Source organism: Oncorhynchus tshawytscha, linkage group LG18 (assembly GCF_018296145.1).
Source record: "Oncorhynchus tshawytscha isolate Ot180627B linkage group LG18, Otsh_v2.0, whole genome shotgun sequence".
In the NCBI taxonomy this organism is placed as follows: domain Eukaryota; kingdom Metazoa; phylum Chordata; class Actinopteri; order Salmoniformes; family Salmonidae; genus Oncorhynchus; species Oncorhynchus tshawytscha.
This window is the reverse complement of record NC_056446.1, coordinates 31217515-31239841: the sequence shown is the minus strand read 5'-3', so window position 1 is coordinate 31239841 and position 22327 is coordinate 31217515. Positions and strand designations below refer to the sequence as shown.

At 42.3% G+C, this 22327-nt stretch overlaps 1 protein-coding gene, 1 non-coding gene and 1 pseudogene across 2 annotated transcripts; 1 reads left to right on the top strand and 2 right to left on the bottom strand.

Moving 5' to 3' along the window:
* Positions 1-2889: 2889 nt before the first annotated feature.
* LOC112218140 lies at positions 2890-3176 on the bottom strand. Its single transcript, XR_002948587.1, has one exon.
* A 3451-nt stretch (positions 3177-6627) lies between these two features.
* Positions 6628-8750, top strand: LOC112217870 (glutaredoxin-related protein 5, mitochondrial). Its single transcript, XM_024378466.2, has 2 exons — positions 6628-7069; positions 7619-8750. The coding sequence occupies exons 1-2, from the start codon at positions 6769-6771 to the stop codon at positions 7789-7791; spliced, it is 474 nt and encodes a 157-aa protein (XP_024234234.1). The 5' UTR covers positions 6628-6768; the 3' UTR covers positions 7792-8750.
* A 3615-nt stretch (positions 8751-12365) lies between these two features.
* On the bottom strand, positions 12366-16935 carry LOC112217869 (annotated as a pseudogene).
* Positions 16936-22327: the final 5392 nt, after the last annotated feature.

The window sequence follows — 22327 nt, the reverse complement described above, 5'->3', positions numbered from 1 at the left end:
TCCCCAGTCTGGTGAGACCTGTTCCGGTTCCACGTACCAGGCCTCCAGTATGTCTCCCCAGCCTGTGGCAGCTCCACCCATACATCTCCTCAGTCCAGTGAGACCGGTGATGATTGATGGCCCGAAGCCTCCAGTGATGATCCATGGCACGAAGCCTCCAGTGATGATCCATGGAATGAAGCCTCCAGTGATGATTCATGGCATGGAGCCTCCAGTGATGATCCATGGCACGAAGCCTCCAGTGAGGATCCATGGCACGAAGCCTCCAGTGACAATCCATGGCCCGGAGCCTGCAGTGAGGATCCACGGCACAAAGCCTCCAGGGTTGATCCACAGTCCGGAGCCTCCAGCGACGGTCCCCAGTCCAGAGCCTCCAGTGACGGTCCCCAGTCCGGGGCCTACGGCGAGGGTCCCCAGTCCGGGGTCTGCGGCGAGGGTCCCCAGTCCGGGGCTTGCAACAAGGGTCCCCAGTCCGGGGCCTGCGGTGAGGGTCCCCAGTCCGGGGCCTGCAGAGAGGGTCCCCAGTCCGGGGTCGGCGACAAGGGTCCCTGCACCAGAGGTACCTCCTTTTTTCCTTTTGTATTTGTGGGTAGTTGTCTTTGTTAGTGGCCTGTATAGCCCTAGTAAGCTTCACATTTGTTTTTGTGGTTTCTTGTTTTGTTGGCGACATTTATAATAAAGTAAAATGTACGCTCACAATGCTGCACCTTGGCCCGGTCATTTTCAAGACGACGTTCGTGACACCTACATTACTCATCTCATATGTATATACTGTATTCTATACCATCTACTGCATCTGGATTATGCTGCACGGCCATCACTCATCCATATATTTATATGTTCATATCCCTTTCCATTTGTGTTTATAAGGTGAATTTGTTAGATTACTTGTTAGATATTACTGCACTGTCGGAACTAGAAGCACAAGCATTTTGCTACACTCGCATTACCATCTGGTAACCATGTGTATGTGACCAATAAAATGTGATTTTATTTTATTGGTAAAATGAATTTTTGTATTATTCTAATCCATTTTAAGAGGAAATTAATCAGATTACATTAGTGAGTTTGGGTAATCCAAAAACTATGTTACGGATTACAATTTTGGACAGTTAACTAGTAACTGATTACATTTGAAAAGTAACCTACCCAACTCGTTACTCCCCAACCGTGATTACGATCCAGGTAAATTTAGATTGAGCACTAGGAGATCTAGTGTGGTCAGGCAAGATTCTCTGGTTGACTCAACACCACCTTGTTTTTTACTGATGTGGAACCAACTAAAAAAAGATATTTCTGTACAGTATGCATCCCACGTTGTCCTGTAGTGTGCCTGCTAGGAAGTAGGGCAGACAGTAGCCAACCTAGAACCACACAACGCATCATTCCACTGGCCTTCCTATCAGTCAAAACGAACAAAAGATCATTAACTGCAGTGCTTCAGCATGGACATTTAGTTAAAGGGAATGAATGGATTTATTGACTATGGAAAGAGCGACGTCGGCCCTCCAGGACTATGACAATGGTCTAGGGTCTATGGGAAATGATAACATATGTATATCCAAGAGCATAGCCTAATATATTAACGGTCTGTATTTGTGTGTGAACTGCACCACCCCAGGCTTGAGTCCTGCCAGGTCACACAGGATGCCTGGCTGGCTGTGGCAGGACTCGCTGGGTGTCCTGTATTCCCTGGTATTATGCTTCACTATGAGGGAAATGGGTTTCTGTGATGGGCAACATGCTTCAAAACCACTGTCATACTCAACACCCCATATTTGCTTAAACAACTCATAATTTTCCTTGCTGCACGCCTCAGTGATCCCTCCCACATCCCAGTCCCCAACCTCAACATCCCAGCAATGTGTCCCGAGTCAAAACCCACAGAGCCCAGCATCATCCTATTGTCATCCATCCTCTCCGGGTTGGCAGGAATTTTGTCATCATCTTCACTCTGGTTGTACCTCAAGCTGACCATACAGGTGAGAGTGCACAGGGAGGCTGTGTTGGGGTCCAGAATCACAGGGCTGTGTTTAGCTATTCCCTACATCTTCTCTGATACACAGAAGGACAGATTGCCCAGGTGTTTGGCCAAGTCTATCAGCATCCTGAGTCCAACTTTGGGTCTGGTAGTCTGCACAGTTATTTTCACTGTGACCTTGTAGGTGTGCAGGAAAGAGATGCTTTCAGCTCCTCCTCTATGGTTGTGATTGTAACTGAAAGTGATGACATCTCTCTGTTCATCCTTTCAATCTTAATATACACTGTTGACTTATAGCAGGTCTGTTTCACTTCATCAAAGGCCATCATCTTCTTCTTTAGGGGCTCCAGTGAAGTTGACTGTCTCCTTACAATCATGTGCAGCTTCGTCAGTCAGGCAGAAGTTGTGAACTTTATGTAGGTTCAAGGTCTGATACCACACAGATGAGCTGTTTTCCCTCCACACAGAAAAGCATGAGTTTCTCCTCCCTGTGCAGACTGCAGAACACCCCAGACCCAGCAGTCTCTGAAGCCCTCCGACTCCTCTCCTGGAGAAAGGCGTCGCACAGGTTCTTTACGACCAGGTTACAGAGTGGATTGTACTTCTTAAATATTTTCCGACACACTGGTCATTCCCGAGGTCCCTTATGTCTCCATTTTTCCTGCAGACATGCTTTACACAAGCTGTGACTACAAAAGAGGATAACAGGATCCCTGAAGATGTCAACACACAGGACAGATCTTTCCCTGTGACACCAGCCATGCTTTACAATACCTGTTCAGAGAGACACAGAAACAACAGGGTTTATAAAAAGGTATGACAAAGGTAATTAAATTCAAAAACAGAGCCAACCAACAGCTGTTGAGGGCCAAAGACTGAATCCCAGCTCTACAGGTATAGATACTAGAGAATGTGACAAATCAAGTGTTCGACAGGAAAACCTTCCCCTTCCAAACAATAGCTGGTTACCACACAAGGCTTTTTCTTCCTGCTTCAAGAAAGGTGAGGGTACATGATGGTCTGTCACCGCCGTGGAAAGCAGGGCTCTCTGAAGACAATCTGTCCAAGGAACATCACACGTAGAACTCCTCAACCTCCAAAAGTCCCGCCTTAGCTTCCTTGTTTTGCTTTATGTAACCATGTTTCGCCACAAGCAATTGTCTTTGCAAGAGGCTGTATCACAAGGTTACAAATTATGAGCTATGACAGAGGACGACTGTGTATCGCTTGGATGTTGCTGGACTCGACCAGCATGCCACAGCTAACTAGCTGTTAGCTAGCTACTCACACACAAACAATCTCAACTTCTTTCTAACCCCAAACCTTCTTATCAACTGTGTTGTTAAATATATAAAGCACAGTTTTCATTGCAATACAATTAGTAGCACTACTCATAATATGTTACAAACCTGTGTTGTATAAATGATTGCACATTTTGATCGTCGGATGAACAACTTTTTTGTTTGTTTTTTACGCTAAAAGTGGAAAGCCACTGACGTCGCAAAACCGGAAGCTAATGTTCACATGTTATGTTAAAATGCTTAATAAGAAAGACAAAATGTCTGACGTTTCTGTTTAATAATATATATATTTTTATCTAGGACTATTTATTATAATCAAAGTAAATATTTTGGTATGCTATTTCATCACCCACAATTGTGTAACTTACGTAATTGGTGTTGAAACTTGAAAGAATGACACACGTGCAGGAATTTATGCTGTCCAATCAACATTCAGATCTAGTTGCTTCCATTTTGTCACATGACATGGAGGTTGATATTTGTCTCAACTATAAATGTGTTGCCCTGCTCCCGAGCAGTGATGCAAACTTAGCAATTTTGTTGCTATATTTAGCAACTTTTCAGAGTACCCTGGCAACTTTTTTTTCAAACAGCACCTTGCAACAAATTTAGCTACTTTAAAAAATGTATTTTCTCTGTCACACACTCAGTCACAACACACGTGACTGGCTGCAAAACTGCATTGTGAGTGATGTCAGCAGCAGGCGCTCAGCTCGTGCACAGGCAGCAGCAGGCCAGCAGGAAATTCAGCAAATTGCAATCATTGTTGACAAACCCAATGAATATAGGTGGTCAAAAGTGTTTGATCTTGAACAGAACTTACAACATCAATCAACATGTCTCAATCAATAATGTACAGACAGAAGTACAGAAAAGAGTGGGAGTCTTTACCTGAATTTAAAGGGTGGCTGAAGCCAGTAATTGGGCATACTGTGCGTACTGCAAATCAGATATGCTTGCAAAAATGTATGACATCAAAAAACATTGCGCTACAGCAACGCATATAAATAAATCAAAACCGTACAACCCCACAACGCAGTCCACATTACCACAGTTGGTTAAAAAAGTGGATAACTGCAAAAGCGCAGAAGCTACTATGGCAATGGCCATTGCGGAGCATTGTTCGCTGCTAGCATGCGACCATTTAGGTGTGGCTTGCAAAGCTGCCTTTTCAGATTCTGTGGCAGCAAACTTCCAAGTGCACAGAAATTATTAGGTGAGTACTGGCTCCTTATTTTCTCTAAAGGGTAACATCAGATGTGGGGGATGAGAAGTTCAGTCTCCTTTTGGATGAGTCCACTGATGTCAGTGTCTCGAAATACCTGGGTGTGGTGATTCAGTATTTCAGTTCTAAAAAAATAACTGTTCTGTCCACATTTCTCAGCCTGGTTGAATTGGAGGAGGGCGATGCCAGATTAATAGCAAAGGCAGTAGTTGAGTTTCTTGAGAAGTGTAACCTCAAAAAAGAGAATCTTCAGGGTATTGGCACTGGTAGTGCGTCCGTGATGACTGGGGTGCACAACGGGGTGCACAAGATTTTAAAGGAAGAATGTGCATTGCCCAATTTGGTACTCATCTGCTGTGTGTGCCAGTCTTTACAATTGGCTGTCTGTGCAGCATCCAAAGAAACCATCCCTAGGAGTGTTGAGTACTTAATCAGGGAAACCTACAACTGGTTTTTGATTTCCCCAAAACGGCACGAGGCGTACAAAGCAGTGTATGCCACCATTAATTGTGGCCAGAAACCCCTGCAGATCACCAAAGTGTGTGCCACACGTTGGCTATCGATTGAGCCTGCGGTAACTCGTATATTGAGCCAGTGGGAAGAACTGAAACTCCACTTTGAGTTGACCAAGGCCAGTGAGCGTTGCTACATGCGGATGTGCTCCACCTCATGTACATGGACAAGTTGCAATGAAGTCATTTGAGAGAGACCAAACAGATCCGGTCAAGCTTTTGGACAATCTGGTACACCTCTTAACATCAATTTGCAGCAGAGTAGTCAACCCTATGGCAAAAATTGATGTCCTGAAGGATGCCATTGATGGACATCTCAGTCCATCGACCATACCTTCAGTATCTTTTCGAGAGCACGGTGTACCAACTCAGTCTTGCGCCAGAGGACAAAAAGGTAATTCAGAGACAGTGCATCAACTACATTCTTGCTTTAAGCAAGGAGCTGCAAGCAAGGCTCCCAGACAACCTAGAAGCCTTTCGACACATGGCCTTGTTCAGTGTTAAGGAAACACTAAAGCACAATATAGGCACCACTGAAATTATTAAAGTAGCTGAGCTACTGGGATACCAGCCCCAAACAATTGATAAAATTGTTTCCCAATGGAGAAACGTCCATCTGTTTAGGTGGGACTCAACTGAAAATACAGCCGAGTTTTGGAGTGAAGTCAATAACTACACGGACTCTTCCAGGTCAAATCCATTTGAAGAACTGTGCAAAGCTGCACTTGCTACACTCAAATGCGGAGGTTGAACGGCTAATAAATAGTTAATAAATAGAATGTCACTGCACACTCTCAACTCCATACTCCTGGTGCGGTATGGACTGAATCTGGCTGGTGATACCTTTTACCAGCATAAACTACCAAGTGAAGTTCTGCAGCAGTTTGGCACCACAGCAGCGTACAGCTTTAAGGCCACTCCATCCTCTTCTGCTGGTTCCAGCTCCGTGACAATGCAGTTGGACAGTGAATATGAAGAGGATTTCCTTGCCAATCTATGATTCATGATGTTTACAGTACGTATGCAAGAAGTGGGCTTTCTGGAACTGGCGGAGACACACAGCTGATGGTGGCAGTGTGCACTGCAGTGTGTAAGAGAACAGTGGCAATATCTGGAGGAAACCATTGAGCAGCTAGCCAGCCAAGCAGCACAACAACCTGAGAGAGCTGGAGAGTGATGCCTAGCGCATACATCATTATTTGAGTTAAGTTGCTTGTTCAGTAAGATAGCATATATACCTTGTTATTAGCCTGTACCTATAATTGTTGATCAGTTAGGTAGCTTGTTAACTAACTACCAAAACACTGCTTAAAACTATAATTGTTCAGAATAAGGAGGGTTTACTAGTTATAAAGAGAATAAATCAAATGTAATAACATATTAATAATTCAATGTGTTGTGTTTAAAAATAAAAATGTGATCATAAAAAATGTGTTGTGTTTATATTCCTTTTACAAATAAAAATATATGATAATAAACAAACAAATCTAAACTAACAAATGCCAAATCATATTTGTCGCCGAGATGGCCAGTCAATTTGAGTAACGTTATTGTGTAATCTACGTAATGACGCTATTTTCGTTATTGCGTAATGGCGTCATCACCCAATGACATCACAACGTCATTTAGCAACTTTTAGCAACAAATCGACCTGCCTCTAGCAACTTTCCCTGAAAATTAGTTGGTAACATTGCTCCCGAGTGTGTGAAAGTGTCTCTGTCTGTTTATAACTTCCTTCAAACGAAGACAATGAACAACCTAATTCGGTCGACAGTTCGCTGTCTTCGGTTGAGTTCGTCGGTCTATCCACCGAAGCAAGTTGATGGACAACATGCATCGTTGGTGTCCTCGGCCAGGCTCATGTGTTCTGCGGCCTTACAGAAAGACCTTGGTGATATGGTGAAGAAGGACAAGGTGGTGGTGTTTATGAAAGGGACGCCTGCCCAGCCAATGTGTGGTTTCAGTAATGCCGTGGTTCAGATACTGAGGATGCATGGTGTGAATGAATATGCTGCATATAACGTGTTGGATGACCAGGATCTCAGACAAGGTCAGTACAGCTCGCTACTTTTTACTTCAAAATACTAGCCTACATTGTATCTCGATCGTTTTAACCTTGTAGTTGGTAACAATAGTTTCATTAAGATGACAGAAATTAACTATATGTGGCTGGCTGTATGTATGTATGGTACATCGACCTGTCCAAAAGTAGTTGTGCTCCTTTTCAAATCTAGCTAACTAGGTTCACAGTATTTTTTTATCAGTGTTTTGCAGCAAGGACAAAGAGGGTGTGGTTCATTTCAAACGTTATACTACTTATGTACTGACATTTATTAGGCTTGTTATAGCAATATGTAGTCCCCTTACTTTTCACTGTGGCTGTTGCTATACAATGGGACTAGTAGAGACAACATTGTGTAACAGTCTATGAACCTTAAGGAAATGCTAACTTGCAACACAACAAGTGCGTCAAAGCAATGTCAGTTGGGGAACTGTTATCTTACAGCATCAGCATACTGCTGAAATTGGGCCATAATGGAAATGTTGTATGGATATTGTTAATAGTTACACATGTTAACTCTTTCTGTCTCTCTCACAGGAGTGAAGGACTTCTCCAACTGGCCCACGATCCCACAGATATTCTTAAATGGAGAGTTTGTGGGTGGCTGTGACATCTTCCTACAGATGCACCAGAATGGAGACTTGGTAGAGGAGCTCCAGAAGCTTGGGATCCACTCTGCGCTGCTGGACGCTGAGAAAGAATCCAAGTAGACAAACCAGTCGGTCGGTTTCCAGTGTAGAGAAAGCTGGTGGTTGACTTAGCCCCATAACCCCCTAGGCACTTGTGTAGATCTTAGAAGATTTGTTATATGTACATGAAAGCGCACCTTTTTCAGCCACATACTGAATGTTTTCAGAAGACACTGGTAAGGTGAAGCTACAAGCATGTTGTGCAGGTAGCTTAGTGGCTAAGAGCATTGTAACCCAAAAGGTTGCTTGTTTAAATTCCTGAGCCAACTAGGTGAAAAATCTGTCGATGTGCACTTGAGCAAGGCCCTTACACCTAATTGCTCCTGAAAGTCGCTCTGGATAAGAGCGTCTGCTAAATGACTAAACTGTTCTGTACATAACCATCTATTTCAGATCTACAAAAGAGCCTGGGGGCTAAGTGTTGATTTGGGATTGGGCGTATGAAATGTTGCCCCTTCCACAAGTCCTATAAGAAGGTGTGTAATACAATACAATAGAACCTGCAGAAGACCAAACTGCCCTCAGGTGCCTAGGATATGAGATATCAAACCAGCCAGGGGATCCCTTCAAAACGTACTGCCTGTATACGTTTACTGTTTGACTGCATTATTCCACAAACATGTTCTCGCTAAAGCATTTAGAGCCGCTCAAATGCAACAATCCACATCTTTCCTTTCTTCCGCAATATGATCACTGATCCAGTTTAATTATATAGCGAGAAGTAGTGTGATGAAGCTTGCTTTTGTCAAGTCAATAGTCTCATGTGGAGGAAGGGAGAGTACACATTAAAACAATATTCAAACAGGACTACTAGACTTCCTGACAATCAGTACATCAACATTTCCATCTGCTGCATACATACATTTATGTTATCTAATGCTCATGTAGTACACTGTATATTTAAGATATTGTACATTGAAATATTATTACATGTATTTTAGGTGCATGTAAACTCTCAATTAAATATTTTCCCACACAAATGGTCAGTGTTCTGGAAATTCTAGATTGTGAGTATGTTGCACTCTTTCCTCAGTGTGAGGAAAGTATTTTGTAGTTGACTTGTGTGCATGTGCAGCAGTCTAGTGCCCTTGTAACTACGGATGCTGGAGCTAGTTGTTGCTTTAGAGGTCATTGTGCCCTGCCTGGAAAATGATCTAGACTTACTTGGCCTATTTTCTCCACCTGCTCTCTCAGGAGGGTTTTCTCATTTGGGCAAAAGTCCATCTTTTCGCCGTGAACTGAAAACATAAGTGGTTGAGTGTGTCAATTTGTTGGTAGGCAAAAAGTGTCTTCCTCGATAGCCACATTTCATTGAGAATACTTGTATCCTACCGTGGAAGAGTTTTGACACCAAGATAAAGCAAAGCAGTGCGACACAAACAACACAGTTACACATGGAATAAACAAAACATACAGTCAATAACACCAATAGGGACAAACGTCTATATACAGTGTGTGCAAATGAGGTAAGATAAGGGAGGCAAGGAAATAAATAGGCAATTTAGCAATTAAACACTGGAGTGATGTGCAGAAGCTGAATGTGCAAGTAGAGCTACTGGGGTGCAAAGGAGCAAAAAAATAACAGTATGGGGATGAGGTAGTTAGATGGGCTATGTGCAGTGATCTGACAGCTGGTACTTAAAGCTAGTGAGGGAGATATGAGTCCAGCTTCAGTGATTTTTGCAATTCGTTCTGGAAGGAAAGGCGGCCAAAAGAAGTGTCGGGTTTGGGGGTGACCAGTGAAATATACCTGCTAGAGTGTGTGCTACGGGGTGGGTGCTGCTATGGTGACCAGTGAGCTAAGGCGGGGCTTTACCTAGCAAATACTTATATATGATCTGGAGCCAGTGGGTTTGGTGACGAATATGAAGCGAGGGCCAGCCAACGAGAGCATACAGGTCGCAGTGATGGGTAGTATATAGGGCTTTGGTGATAAAACGGATGGCACTGTGATAGACTGCATTCAATTTGATGAGTAGACTGTTGGAGGCTATTTTGTAAATGACACCGCCAAAGTCAAGGATCGGTTGGATAGTCAGTTTTACGAGGGGATGTTTGGCAGCATGAGTGAAGGATGCTTTGTTGCGAAATAGGAAGCCATTTCTAGATTTAATTTTGGATTGGAGATGCTTAATGTGAGTCTGGAAGGATAGTTTACAGTCTAACCAGACACCTAGGTATTTGTAAATGTCCACAAATTATAAGTCAGAACCGTCCAGAGTAGTGATGCTAGACGGGTGGGCAGGTGCTGGTAGCGATCGGTTAAAGAGCATGCATTTAGTTTTACTTGCATTTTAGAGCAGTTGGAGGCCACGGAAGGAGTGTTGTATAGCATTTGAAGCTTGTCTGGAGGTGAGTTAACACAGTATCCAAAGAAGGGCCAGAAGTATACAGAATGGTATCGTCTGCGTAGAGGTGGATCAGAGAATCACCAGTAGCAAGAGCAACATCATTGATGTATACAGAGAAAAGAGTCAGTCCGAGAACTGAACCCTGTGGCACCCCCATAGAGACTGCCAGAGGTCCAGACAACAGGCCCTCCGATTTGACACACTGAACTCTGTCTGTGAAGTAGTTGGTGAACCAGGCGAGGCAGTCATTTAAGAAACCAAGGATGTTGAGTCTCCCGAAAATAATGTGGTGATTGACAGAGTCGAAAGGCTTGGCCAGGTCGATGAATACAGCTGCACAGTATTGTCTCTTTTCGATGTAGGTTATGATATCGTTTAGGACCTTGAGCGTGGCTGAGGTGCACCCATGACCTGCTCGGAAACCAGATTGCTTAGCGGAGAAGGAACGGTGGGATTCGAAATGGTTGGTGATCTGTTTGATAACTTGGCTTTCAAAGACCTTAGAAAGGCAGGGTAGGATAGATATAGGTCTGTAGCAGTTTGGGTCTAGTGTGTCTCCCCCTTTGAAGAGGGTGATGACCGTGGTAGCTTTCCAATCTTTGGGGATCGCAGACAATATGAAAGAGAGGTTGACCAGGCTAGTAATAGGGGTTGCAACAATTTCAGCTGATCATTTTAGTAAGAGTGTCCAGATTGTCTAGTCCTGCTGATTTGTAGGGGTCCAGATTTTGCAGCTCTTTCAGAACATCAGCTATCTGGATTTGGGTGAAGGAGAAATGGGGAGGCTTGGGCAAGTTGCTGTAGGGGGTGCAGGGCTGTTGACCAGGGTAGGGGTGGCCAGGTGGAAAGCATGGCCAGCTGTAGGAAAATGCTTATTGAAATTCTCAATTATCGTGGATTTATTGGTGGTGACAGTGTTTCCTAGCCTCAGTGCAGTGGGCAGCTGCAAGGAGGTGCTCTTATTCTCCATGGACTTTAGTGTCCCAGAACATTTGGGAGTTTGTGCTGCAGGATGCACATTTCTGTTTGAAAAAGCTAGCCTTTGCTTACTGCCTGTGTGTATTGGTTCCTACTAACTTCCCTGAAAAGTTGCATATCGCGGGGGCTGTTTGATTCTAATGCAGGATGCCACAGGATGTTTTTGTGCTGGTCAAGGGCAATCCAGTCTGGTGTGAACCACGGGCTATATCCGTTCCTGGTTCAAAATTTTACTGAAGGAATGTGGCGTTGGTCAGCTTTAAGTCCCTTGGCTTGCACATCACTGACAATCTGAAATGGTCCATTCACACAGACAGTGGTGAAGAAACAACTCCCCTTCAACCTCAGGATGAAGAATTTCAAGTGGGCCCTTAAGACCCTCACAAATTACATATGCAGCATAGAGAGCTTCCTGTCAGACTGTATCACCGCTTGGTACGGCAATTTCAGTCTGCAACCGCAGGGCACTCCAGAGGGTGGTGCGGTCAGCTCAACGAATCACCGGGGTACACTGCCTACCCTCCAGGACCCGGGGTCACAGTAAGGCCAAGGATCTGTCACCCGAGCCACAGCCTGTTCACCCTGCTACCATCTAGAACATGGAGACGGTACAGGGGCATCCAAGCTGGTGTGCATGACCAATCAAATGTGATTATAGAGCGTTTAAGCTATAACAATTGTTGTGAAATTAAGATTGAATTGTTACTGTAAATTGTGGAAATAATGCATAATGTAGAAGATTAAGATGTCCTGAAGTATTTGTAACACCTTGGCTTTGAAGTGATGTATTTTGACTAAATGGAGCCTAGTCTCTAGCAGTGTACTATGGGAGCATGACCAAGCTGGTTCATGGCCTCCAAGTGGCAGTATACAGGAACTGCAATGATCAATAATAATGGAATCTCCCCAAATGACTTCTGTAAAGCATTGTCACTTACTCCTTGGTGGAAAAAACAATCGCCTTCTCACCTTTTGTTGATTTTCCCTGAGAGGCTCGAACTGGCTGGTGGGAGGAACTATAGGACAGGGTCATTATAATGGCTGGAATGTAATCATTGGACTTGTACCAAACGCATGGAAACATTTGACTCTGTTGCATTAGATTCCAGTCAAGACAATGAGCCTGTCCTACAACTACCAGCCTCCTCTGGACTAGAATGAACAGTGTACATTTTCTACTGAATGCAGGACTCTTCAGAAAGGATTTGAATATTGGGAATGGACATTTTTTTCTTCTCAAATTGATAAGTGACTCACTTCTTTCCTAAATGTAGTTTATTACAAAATACTATTTTACACATTGATATTACAAAAAGCACTATCTACATACAAGAAAACAAAAATGACATCACTAGCTGTACAAATGAGAGGAGACAAGTAGAGAAAGCCACTTCAACGATTGGGAAAGTGAGTGTTTGAGATTGGTAAATCAGCTAACTGAACTGTGGTAAATCATAATAAGTAGTCATTCAGGATGCGAGCCAGATTTGTAGAACAGTCATTCTGTAGTCGCTGACTAATGTAGTCAATCTCAAACACGCACATGGAGGAATGGAAGCGGTGGCGTTGACGTCAGAGTTAGGGGGTTAAGGTTCATAAGGAAGCGCAGCACCAGATCCCTGAGAGCGGTGCAGAGCGGCTCGTTGTTGTTACACACGATGTGAGTCCAGTCCTCCTCCAGGTGGATCAGTGTCCTCAGCCTGCAGGTGCAGAATGTGGCCCTCCGCAGTCTCCTTCACTTCTGTGTTGCCGTGCTGGCAGGGAACAGGACACATTGATGCTAAATCCCAAAATAATGAACCGTAAGCCTAACTACATGTTTGCATATATGAAACTGAATATAAGTTTGCCTGTATATATGTTTGCATATAAGAAACTGAATTGTTAGGCCGAATCTCTCCCAAGCCAATTGGAAGCTTGGAAGGAGAGCTATCACCATATTGTTGACATCAACCCCATCTCTTCAGAAATGCTGACGCCAATCAGTGTCCAGTGCTTTGAAGGTGTCACTCTCACCTTACGTAACATGGCTAGGAAGGTTTCCAGGGGGTACAGCTCCACTGAGCAGGGGTTTGGGTGCCAGCACCTCTGGGGGCTCCTTCACTACACGCTTCCTCTTTTTACTGGGGGGCAGCAGAGGGGGCTTTGGAACCAGCTGGTATCACACAGACAAGATAGTTAGTGGTGTGTGTGTCTGACATTTCCTTATTCAACGCTGCATACTCTCACACACTGACCTGTAGCATATGCTTGTTATCCTTGGACTGCAGAACTGCGGACACGGTTGCCACGGAGATGCCAGGTTTGATCTCAGAGGGCACTAGGGATTTGGCCAGCTGCAAAGGGACGACAGATAGGGGTTAGAAACTGTTTGGACAAATCCTAAACGACAACTCAATTCCCCATATAGTCCATACTACGTTTGGCCAAAAGGGGTTAATGTATTGCTAGCCTCGATTTCCAGGCTTCCTCAAAAACAGCAGAGTGATGAAGAACAAAACTTGGGAGAATGGTAATGCCAGTCTAGTGTGTTGCAACAGGCCCTACCTCTGGCAGTAGCTGGATGCGTTCCCAGCGGCGTCTGAAGGGCAGGCCCAGCACAGAGCAGCGGCGATAGGGCATGGGAGGGGGCTGCAGCTCCAGCATCAGGTCAGAGCAGTGGGACTGGGTGGGTGGGGGCTGGGTGTACTGCTCTGGATACACCACATGGAGAGGCTGTGAGGGGAGGTTATGGGCAAAAAAGTAAAATATGTGTCCAAGATGAAAAAAGGAAGAACGAGGGGAGAAGTGCCTTCAGAAAGTATTCACACCCATGTTGTGTTACAAAGTGAGATTAAAATGGATGTCATTTTTTTTTGTCAACGATCTACACAAAATACTCTGTCAAAGTGGAAGAAAAATTCAAACCTTTTTTTATTAATGGAAAACAAAACACCAATATATCTTGAGTAGATAAGTATTCAACACCCTGAGTAAATACGTTAAAATCACCTTTGGTAGCGATTACAGCTGTGAGTCTTTCTGGTTAAGTCTTAGAGTTTTGCCCATTATTCCTTTGAAAATTCTGTCAAGTTGGTTGTTGATGTACTTTTTTCCCCTATTGCTAGAAAGCCATTTCCAAGTCTTGCCATAGATTTTCAAGCCAATTTATGTCAAAACTGTAACTAGGCAACTGAGGAACATTCAATGTCATCTTGGTAAGCAACTCCAGTGCATATTTGGCCTTGATTTTTAGGTTATGTAGTGTTGCAGTGTCTCGCTTGTCGTGATGTGTGTTTTGTCCTAGATTTTTAACCCCAGCTCCTGTCCCTGCAGGAGGCCTTTTGGTAGGCTGTCATTGTAAATAAGAATTTCTTCTTAACTGACTTGCCTAATTAAATAATGGTTAAATACAATTTAATAAAAATATTGTCCTGCTGAATGGTGGATTTTCTCCCAGTGTCTGTTGGAAAGCAAACTGAACCATGTTTTCCTCTATTCATTTTTTTTTTTACTCCCTAGTCCTTGCAGACATCAAGCATACCCATAACATGATGCAGCCACCACCCTGCTTGAAAATATGGAGAGTGTTACTCAGTGATGAGTTGTATTTGCGTCAAACATAATGCTTTGTATTCGAGACAAAAAGTTAATTTCTTTGCCACATTTCTTGCAGTATTACTTTAGTGCCTTATTGCAAAAAGGATGTATGTTTTGGAATATTTTTATTCTGTACAGGTTTCCTTTTCACTCCATTTAGGTTAGTATTGTGGAGTAATAACTACAAGGTTGTTGATCTATCCTTGGTTCTCCTATCAAAGCCATTAACCCGTTTGAAATCACCATTAGTTTCATGGTGAAATTCCTGAGTGTTTTGCTTCCTCTCTGTCAACTGAGTTAGGAAGGACGCCTGTATCTTTGAAGTGACCAAAGTGTATGTGATAACTTCACCATGCTCAAAGGGATATTCAATTTGTTTTACCCATTTACTAAAAGGTACCCTTCTTTACGAAGCATTGGAAAATCTCCCTGGTCTTTGTCGTTGAATATATGCTTGAAATTCACTGCTGGACTGAGGGACCTTACAGATAATTTTATGTTTGGGGTACAGAGATGGGTTAGTCATTTTAAACACCATTATTGCACACAGTGTTAGTCCATGCAACTTATTATCTGACTTGTTCAGCAAATGTTTACTCCTGAAGTTATTTATGCTTGCCAAAACAAATGGGTTGAATACTTATTAGCTCAAGACATTTCAGCTTTTATAAATTTGTTATGGCAAGCCTAAAACATAATTCCACTTTGGCATTATAGGGTATTGTGTGTCGATCAGTGACACAATCTAAATGTAATCTATTTGAAATTCAGGCTGTAACACAACAAAATGTGGAACATGTCAGGGGGTGTGAAAACTTTCTGAAGGAACTGTACATGTATAATAGCAGTGCCTTCCTTATAAAAGTTCCAGGTGTGTATTGAGTACCTGGACCTCTGTGAGCAGCTTGGAGACCTGGTGGAAGTTGAGGCGAGTATCGATGGGACAGTACACACACTTCATGGCCAGTGGCTGGTACGGGGCTACCGCATTCAGGTAGGATGCATCCAGGAAGTCTGGTTCTGTGGGAGTAAGATAGAACCATCTAAAAAAACATTCATAGTTCAGTAGACCACATATTTGGAACCATGGGATCTAACCTTCTGTTTTATATCGTCTAATGGTATTCAAACAATGGAACAAAGTTTTAATGACAGGTCAAGTCTCTTGTGACAGACCAGCTAGCGCAGGATTTGGTTTTGGGTTCTGAGATTAGGGACAGGCTACCATGGTTGGTAAACTTGCCATGTTCTGGTACAGTTGTGCTCACCAGTGGAGATGATAGTGTTGAGGCTGGATTTGCCCCACAGTTCCATAAAGTGCACCACGTCCCCGAAGCGAAGAGACGGGTGCCCGTTGAACACCACACACGGCTGCCGGAACTCACTACTGAAGTCGCCATGGATACTAGGGTAGTGCTTCAACTTGTTGGTCTGGATCAACTGAGAGATACATAGACAGAAAGACAGACAAGTGTCTGAGATAGGCCAACATACAACTATAGCTAAATTATCAAATGAACAGTGTCAAAAAATCTGATAGATTGAGTAAATTAAAGATAAAACTGTAAAATATGGTGCAATGTCATTTCAATTGGCACCAACTCTCTTTAAAACGAATCAATTTAAAGACCAGCAGCCTTACCTCAGAGTGAGGGAAAGGAGGTTCTGGAAGGTAAACCTTAGACTGCTTATAAAGCCTTCCAGAAGATAAGAAAAAGGGGAAAGACTGGGTGTCACATCTCCACAGGCCAGCGGCAGGTCTGCTACCAACAGTAAGTTTTAATTTAACCCATTTATGCACAGAGCTCACTGTAAATATTGGTACAGCGAAGTCTTCTTTTGGCTCTATACTCCAAAAGTTTGAATTTGAAACGATGACTATGAGGTTAAAATGCAGCCTGTGAGCTTTCATTTGAGGGTATTTTTTATACATATCAGGTGAACCATGTAGACATTACAGCACTTTATGTACATAGTCCACCCATTTCAGGGGACCAAGAGTTTTGGGACAAATTAACTTATGTCTGTTGAAGTAGTAAAACATATTTGTTCCCTGTTTCTAATGGTAAATAAATGTGTCATTTTGGAGTCTCTTATTGTAAATAAGAATAGAATATGGAGCATATGCTGCAGATGTGCATGTAGGTTGTGTGTGTGAGAGTATGCAGTGATAAGTAAATTGTATGGAAGATGTTGTGGAGATGTTGTTTCCTACCCTCACCACCTGGGGGCGGCCCGTCAGGAAGTCCAGGACCCAGTTGCACAGGGTGGGGTCGAGACCCAGGGTCTCGAGCTTAGTAACACGTTTCGAGGGTACTATGGTGTTAAATGCTGAGCTGTAGTCGATGATCAGCATTCTTACATAGATATTCCTCTTGTCCAGATGGGTTAGGGCAGTGTGGAGTGTGATTGCGATTGCGTCATCTGTGGACCTATTGGGGCGGTAAGCAAATTGGAGTGGGTCTAGGGTGCCAGGTAAGGTAGAGGTGATATGGTCCTTGACTAGTCTCTCAAAGCACTTCATGATGACGGAAGTGAGTGCTACGGGGCGATAGTCATTTAGCTCAGTTACCTTTGCTTTCTTGGGAACAGGAACAATGGTGGCCTTCTTGAAGCATGTGGGAACAGCAGAGTGGGATAAGGATTGATTGAATATGTCCGTAAACACTCCAGCCAGCTGGTCTGCGCATGCTCTGAGGACGTGGCTGGGGATGCCGTCTGGGCCTGCAGCCTTGCGAGGGTTAACAAGTTTAAATGTTTTACTCACATTGGCTGCAGTGAAGGAGAGCCCGCAGGTTTTGGTAGCGGGCCGTGTCGGTGGCACTGTATTGTCCTCAAAGCGAGCAAAGAAGTTTAGTTTGTCTGGGAACAAGACATCGTGGTCCGCATTTGGTTATATCCCCTCCAAAAATGCTAACCTTCCCAGTTATTGTAATGGTGAGCGATTAGCATATCTAAGGGATCTGATATTTTTGCGTCCAACTTTCTCACTCATAATTATCCACGATTCATTCAGAATTATCAGTAATCATGGTAGCATCCACATTAATGTAGAAGTGTTTAGAAACATTCTATTTACAATAAAAGTTACTCCAAAATGATACATTAATTTCATTACCAGCTTGATGTAGTCATTAAATGACATTAAATGATATGGGACCAAATACTAAACTTTTTACTACTTTAATACACATAAATGAATTTGTCCCAATCATTTTGGCCCCATAAATTGAGAGGGGGGAGGCCTATGTACAAAAACTGCTGATATTTCTAAACGGTTCAAATTAAAGTAGACAGTCTGCACTTTAACGTCATAGTCATTATTTGATTTTTACTTTTGGAGTACAAAATTTAAAAAAATACTGTCTCAATAATTATGGAGGACACTGTAGGTAAGTCTCATTAACCCTGTAGGTTAGTCTCATTAACCCTGTAGGTTAGTCTCATTAACCCTGTAGGTTAGTCTCATTAACCCTGTAGGTTAGTCTCATTAACCCTGTAGGTTAGCCTCATTAACACTGTAGGTTAGTCTCATTAACACTGTAGGTTAGTCTCATTAACCCTGTTTTCACACAGTTTTTATGAGTAAAGTCATTCCATGTATTTGAAAAAAATCACGACAGCTGTGATGGAAACAGGAAGTTTTGGTACAATTTTATAAAAGCCGACAGATAATTTGTTCATTTGAAATGGTAGGATCTTTTTGTGTCAGTATAACGTATATGAGAAATGGCGGTGGAAATTATTATAACAAATATTGATTTATTGAACTATCATATCGACGTAAACTTGGAGTCAGGCGATGATGTGGTGTGTGGTCCTCCCACTAGGACTCGGGAAACCATGCAGTTTATTAAGATACAGATTAAATAAGTTATGATGAACTTCACAGGGTGTTGAAGTGTACAGTGATCTTGATGCTCCTTTCCAATAAATATTGAGGGTCAGATTCTTGTGACATGATGATCGATGCTTGACTGCTGTTTCACAAATAAAAATATTCTGTCTCTTCTCCATAATAATGTCATCATGTAGACTAGCCTACCTGCACTGTATCTGCCAGCTGTTGGCTAAAGAGCACATATCAAGACCAGAGTAAGGCACATTTGCTATTTAATGCAACAGTTTGTGACAAAAACTATTGGTAGTTTACTTTTTTTCAGTACAGGAAAACTTCAGCTAAAAAGTACATATTGTGTGCACTATGTCATCACGCACTGATTTTTATCTGGCAACAAGTCTGTTTGGTGGAAATGGTGGGGAAATTAGCATTTTTTCTTTATGTGGATTTTTTAATATTCGCATGAAAATCTGTCACCAATTGGATCGAAACCAAGCTAGTGAGATTAAAAAATTCTATTTTACAAGAGACCTGTTTGAGATAGTCGTAGTCAAATCCACAGATGGCTCAAAGACACGCCCTGCACACTACTTCAGCTCCTGAAGGTAGACGTGTGCAGGAATGTTGGTAAACTCAATTCATTAATAAATCCACAATAGACGAACAATATGTGACCTCATACTTTCTCAAGGTTAATCATGCTGTCTTTAAACACCCATCCTGAGGGCTTGGAAAGCCTTGGGCTGGAAAATATACAGGGTACCCTCATCATCATGGCATGGCACTTGTTGGGGCAAATATGTCTATTCACAGTAAATGTTTTTGCAACGTTAACCTAAGGAAGAAATACAGTACAAAGGAGGAATAACCCCGATGCATACTGAAGTGTGGCCGATGTACAACTGCCTTCTTGTTAACATCACTTCTGTCTCACCTGTGTACCAGAGGCAGTGGTAGAAACTGTAGCACAGATGTGGTGTCCAGTCCAACATGATTGTGCTGGATTTGAATTTTAGGACATTGCAAGGCAGTGTGGGGTGACCTGACAGACAGTACTGAATGGAAGAGATGCTACACATGTCATCTCTCAACAGGCATGATAACAAGTTAGCTAAAACAACAATAGCAACTTGCATAGCAAATGCAACAGAATAAAACGCTGCGATTACGGTCTTGTCAATGATTGGTTGCTGGCTTGTCAGTGTTCAAAAACTTGCAAATGTATGATAGCTAGCTAGCGTGGCAGCCATGGCTAACAACAAACGATTAAAAAACTACTGTAACGTTAGTTGGCTAGCCTAGCCAAGTAACGTTTACCATATCAACTACATTACTTAGCATACCAAAAAATAGCGTATCAGTTATGGGGTAAATTCTCGCCTCTCCGTGTTAAGTCAACTCACCAATTTCATATTTATCTCAAGTTCATCTTCAGCATGTCAGCATTGTGGACACAAACGCCGAGTTTACCACTGAATTTCTAAACTCAGAGGCACAACAAGCTAAGCAGACCAGACCGGGGTTTGGGGTTTTAGAAGTCAACGAGAGAAGTGAACAATTCTTACTTGGTTGTTAAGTTTCTCGAAATCTATAGGTACAATCTAGATTCTAACCAAGGTATTAAGTAGATCAACATGTTATTACTCCAATCTCGTGAAAAAGACAAACTGACATGTTTTCATTTTAGTAAAAAAAAAAATTATTTCGAAGGAGTGCCTTTGATTTGAAGGTCTGTACATGCAAAGTTCGGCGTGAGACGACCGTTAGACTCGAATGTTTCTGCATATCTTCTTACTGTACTGTCTTTAGTCTTACTTCTGGACTACCCACATATAGTTATAGAGGCCTCTAGTGGCCAAAAGGCTGTTATAAACTGGGTGGTTCGAGCCCTGAATGCTGATTGACTGACAGCCGTGGTATATCAGACCGTATACCATGGGTATGACAAAACAATGCTTTTTACTGCTCTAATTACTTGGTAACTGGTTTATAATAGCAATAAGGCACCTCTGGGGATTGTGATATATTGCCAATATAGCACATCTAAGGGCTGTATCCAGGCACTCCGCATTGTGTTGTACTAAGAACAGCCCTTAGCCGTGGTATATTGGCTATAGACCACACCCCCTCCTGCCTCATTGCTTAATTTTACCATGGTCAGCACAATTGAGGGCTTCCACCATTTAAAGTAGTCAAAGTAGTCAACTGGGTGGGGATTAGCCTCAATGACGCTGCCCATGCTGTCACAGACGGCGGTAGAGTAGCCTAGTGGTTAGAGCGTTGGATAAGTAACTGGAAGGTTGCAAGTTCAAACCCCCGAGCTGACAAGGTACCCCTGAACAGGCAGTTAACCCACTGTTCCTAGGCTGTCATTGAAAATAAGAATTTGTTCTTAACTGACTTGCCTAGTTAAATAAAGTCAAATAAATAACAGACATTATAATGGCACAGATATAAAGATGAGTTCTCTAACTCAGTGTTTCCCAGCCTGGTCCTCCAGTACCCCCAATAGTAGGCATTGTTGTTGTTGCCCTGGACAAACACACCTCATTGAGGGATTGTTGAATCAGGTGTGCTTGTCCAGGGTTACAATAAAATTGTGTACTGTTGGGGCTACTCAAGGAGCAGGGTTGGGAAACATTGCAGCTATGGGATTACCACTTTGTTGAAAACTTCATGACATCAATTGTTGCATTTACAGCCCCCTTACAGTCGTGGAGTACCAAATAAATGACATCAATTGTTCCATTACAGCTCCCTTACAGTCGTGGAGTACCAAATAAATGACATCAATTGTTCCATTTACAGCTCCCTTATGGTCGTGGAGTACCAAATAAATGACAGCAATTGTTGCATTTACAGCCCCCTACAAGTGTTCTTGCAAGTCAAACGTAAATGCCAAACAATTAATTATTAGCCAGAAAAACGTTATGTTGTGTAAGGAATATGACATTTTAATGAAAGCTATTCCCAATGTAATCCTTACTTTACTGAAGGATTGGTCAAGCTTTTCATGACATGCACTAATATATCACTAATATATATAAAAAAATGAAATGAAATGTTTTAGATAGATGTGAAAATATGTATCAGTGATAAGGTGGGTAAACCTGTAAGCATTGCCAAATTTGATACATTTTTTATTTTACATACACACACTGACAGCCAATCATTTGTGAATTTGTTAATTTATTAATTAATCTAATTGATTTAGAATATTAGGTAACATCCTTGAAAGGTATACATAGAAAATGATCAAAAAAGTATCTACAGTATTTTTTTATTTCAACTTGTCTAATCATGTAATATATACTTTTTTCAGTGTCTCTCTGGTTTAATTTATTTGCTTTTCTGTAATTGTTTTATATTTTTTTATTTAAACTTTATTTAACCAGGTAGGCTAGTTGAGAACAAGTTCTCATTTACAACTGCGACCTGGCCAAGATAAAGCATAGCAGTGTGAACAGACAACACAGAGTTACACATGGAGTAAACAATTAACAAGTCAATAACACAGTAGAAAAAAAGAAAACGTTTTTTTTTTTTTTTGTTATTTGTGATATTTGCATATTGATCTGTACAATGTTTGCGTCCTGCAATAAATATGTAAATAATTACAAAGCGATTGCCAACCATACTATTATCACCGACAGAACAATGAGACCGATATTTCACCAGATGTATTGATGTGAAGCATCTGCTTGGCGTTTCCACTCACGACCAAATATGATAGTTAGAGGAAATCCAATGTCCTGCAGTGGGAGAAGATGGAACGAGATGGATTTTCGCCGACATTCTGCAAATTTTC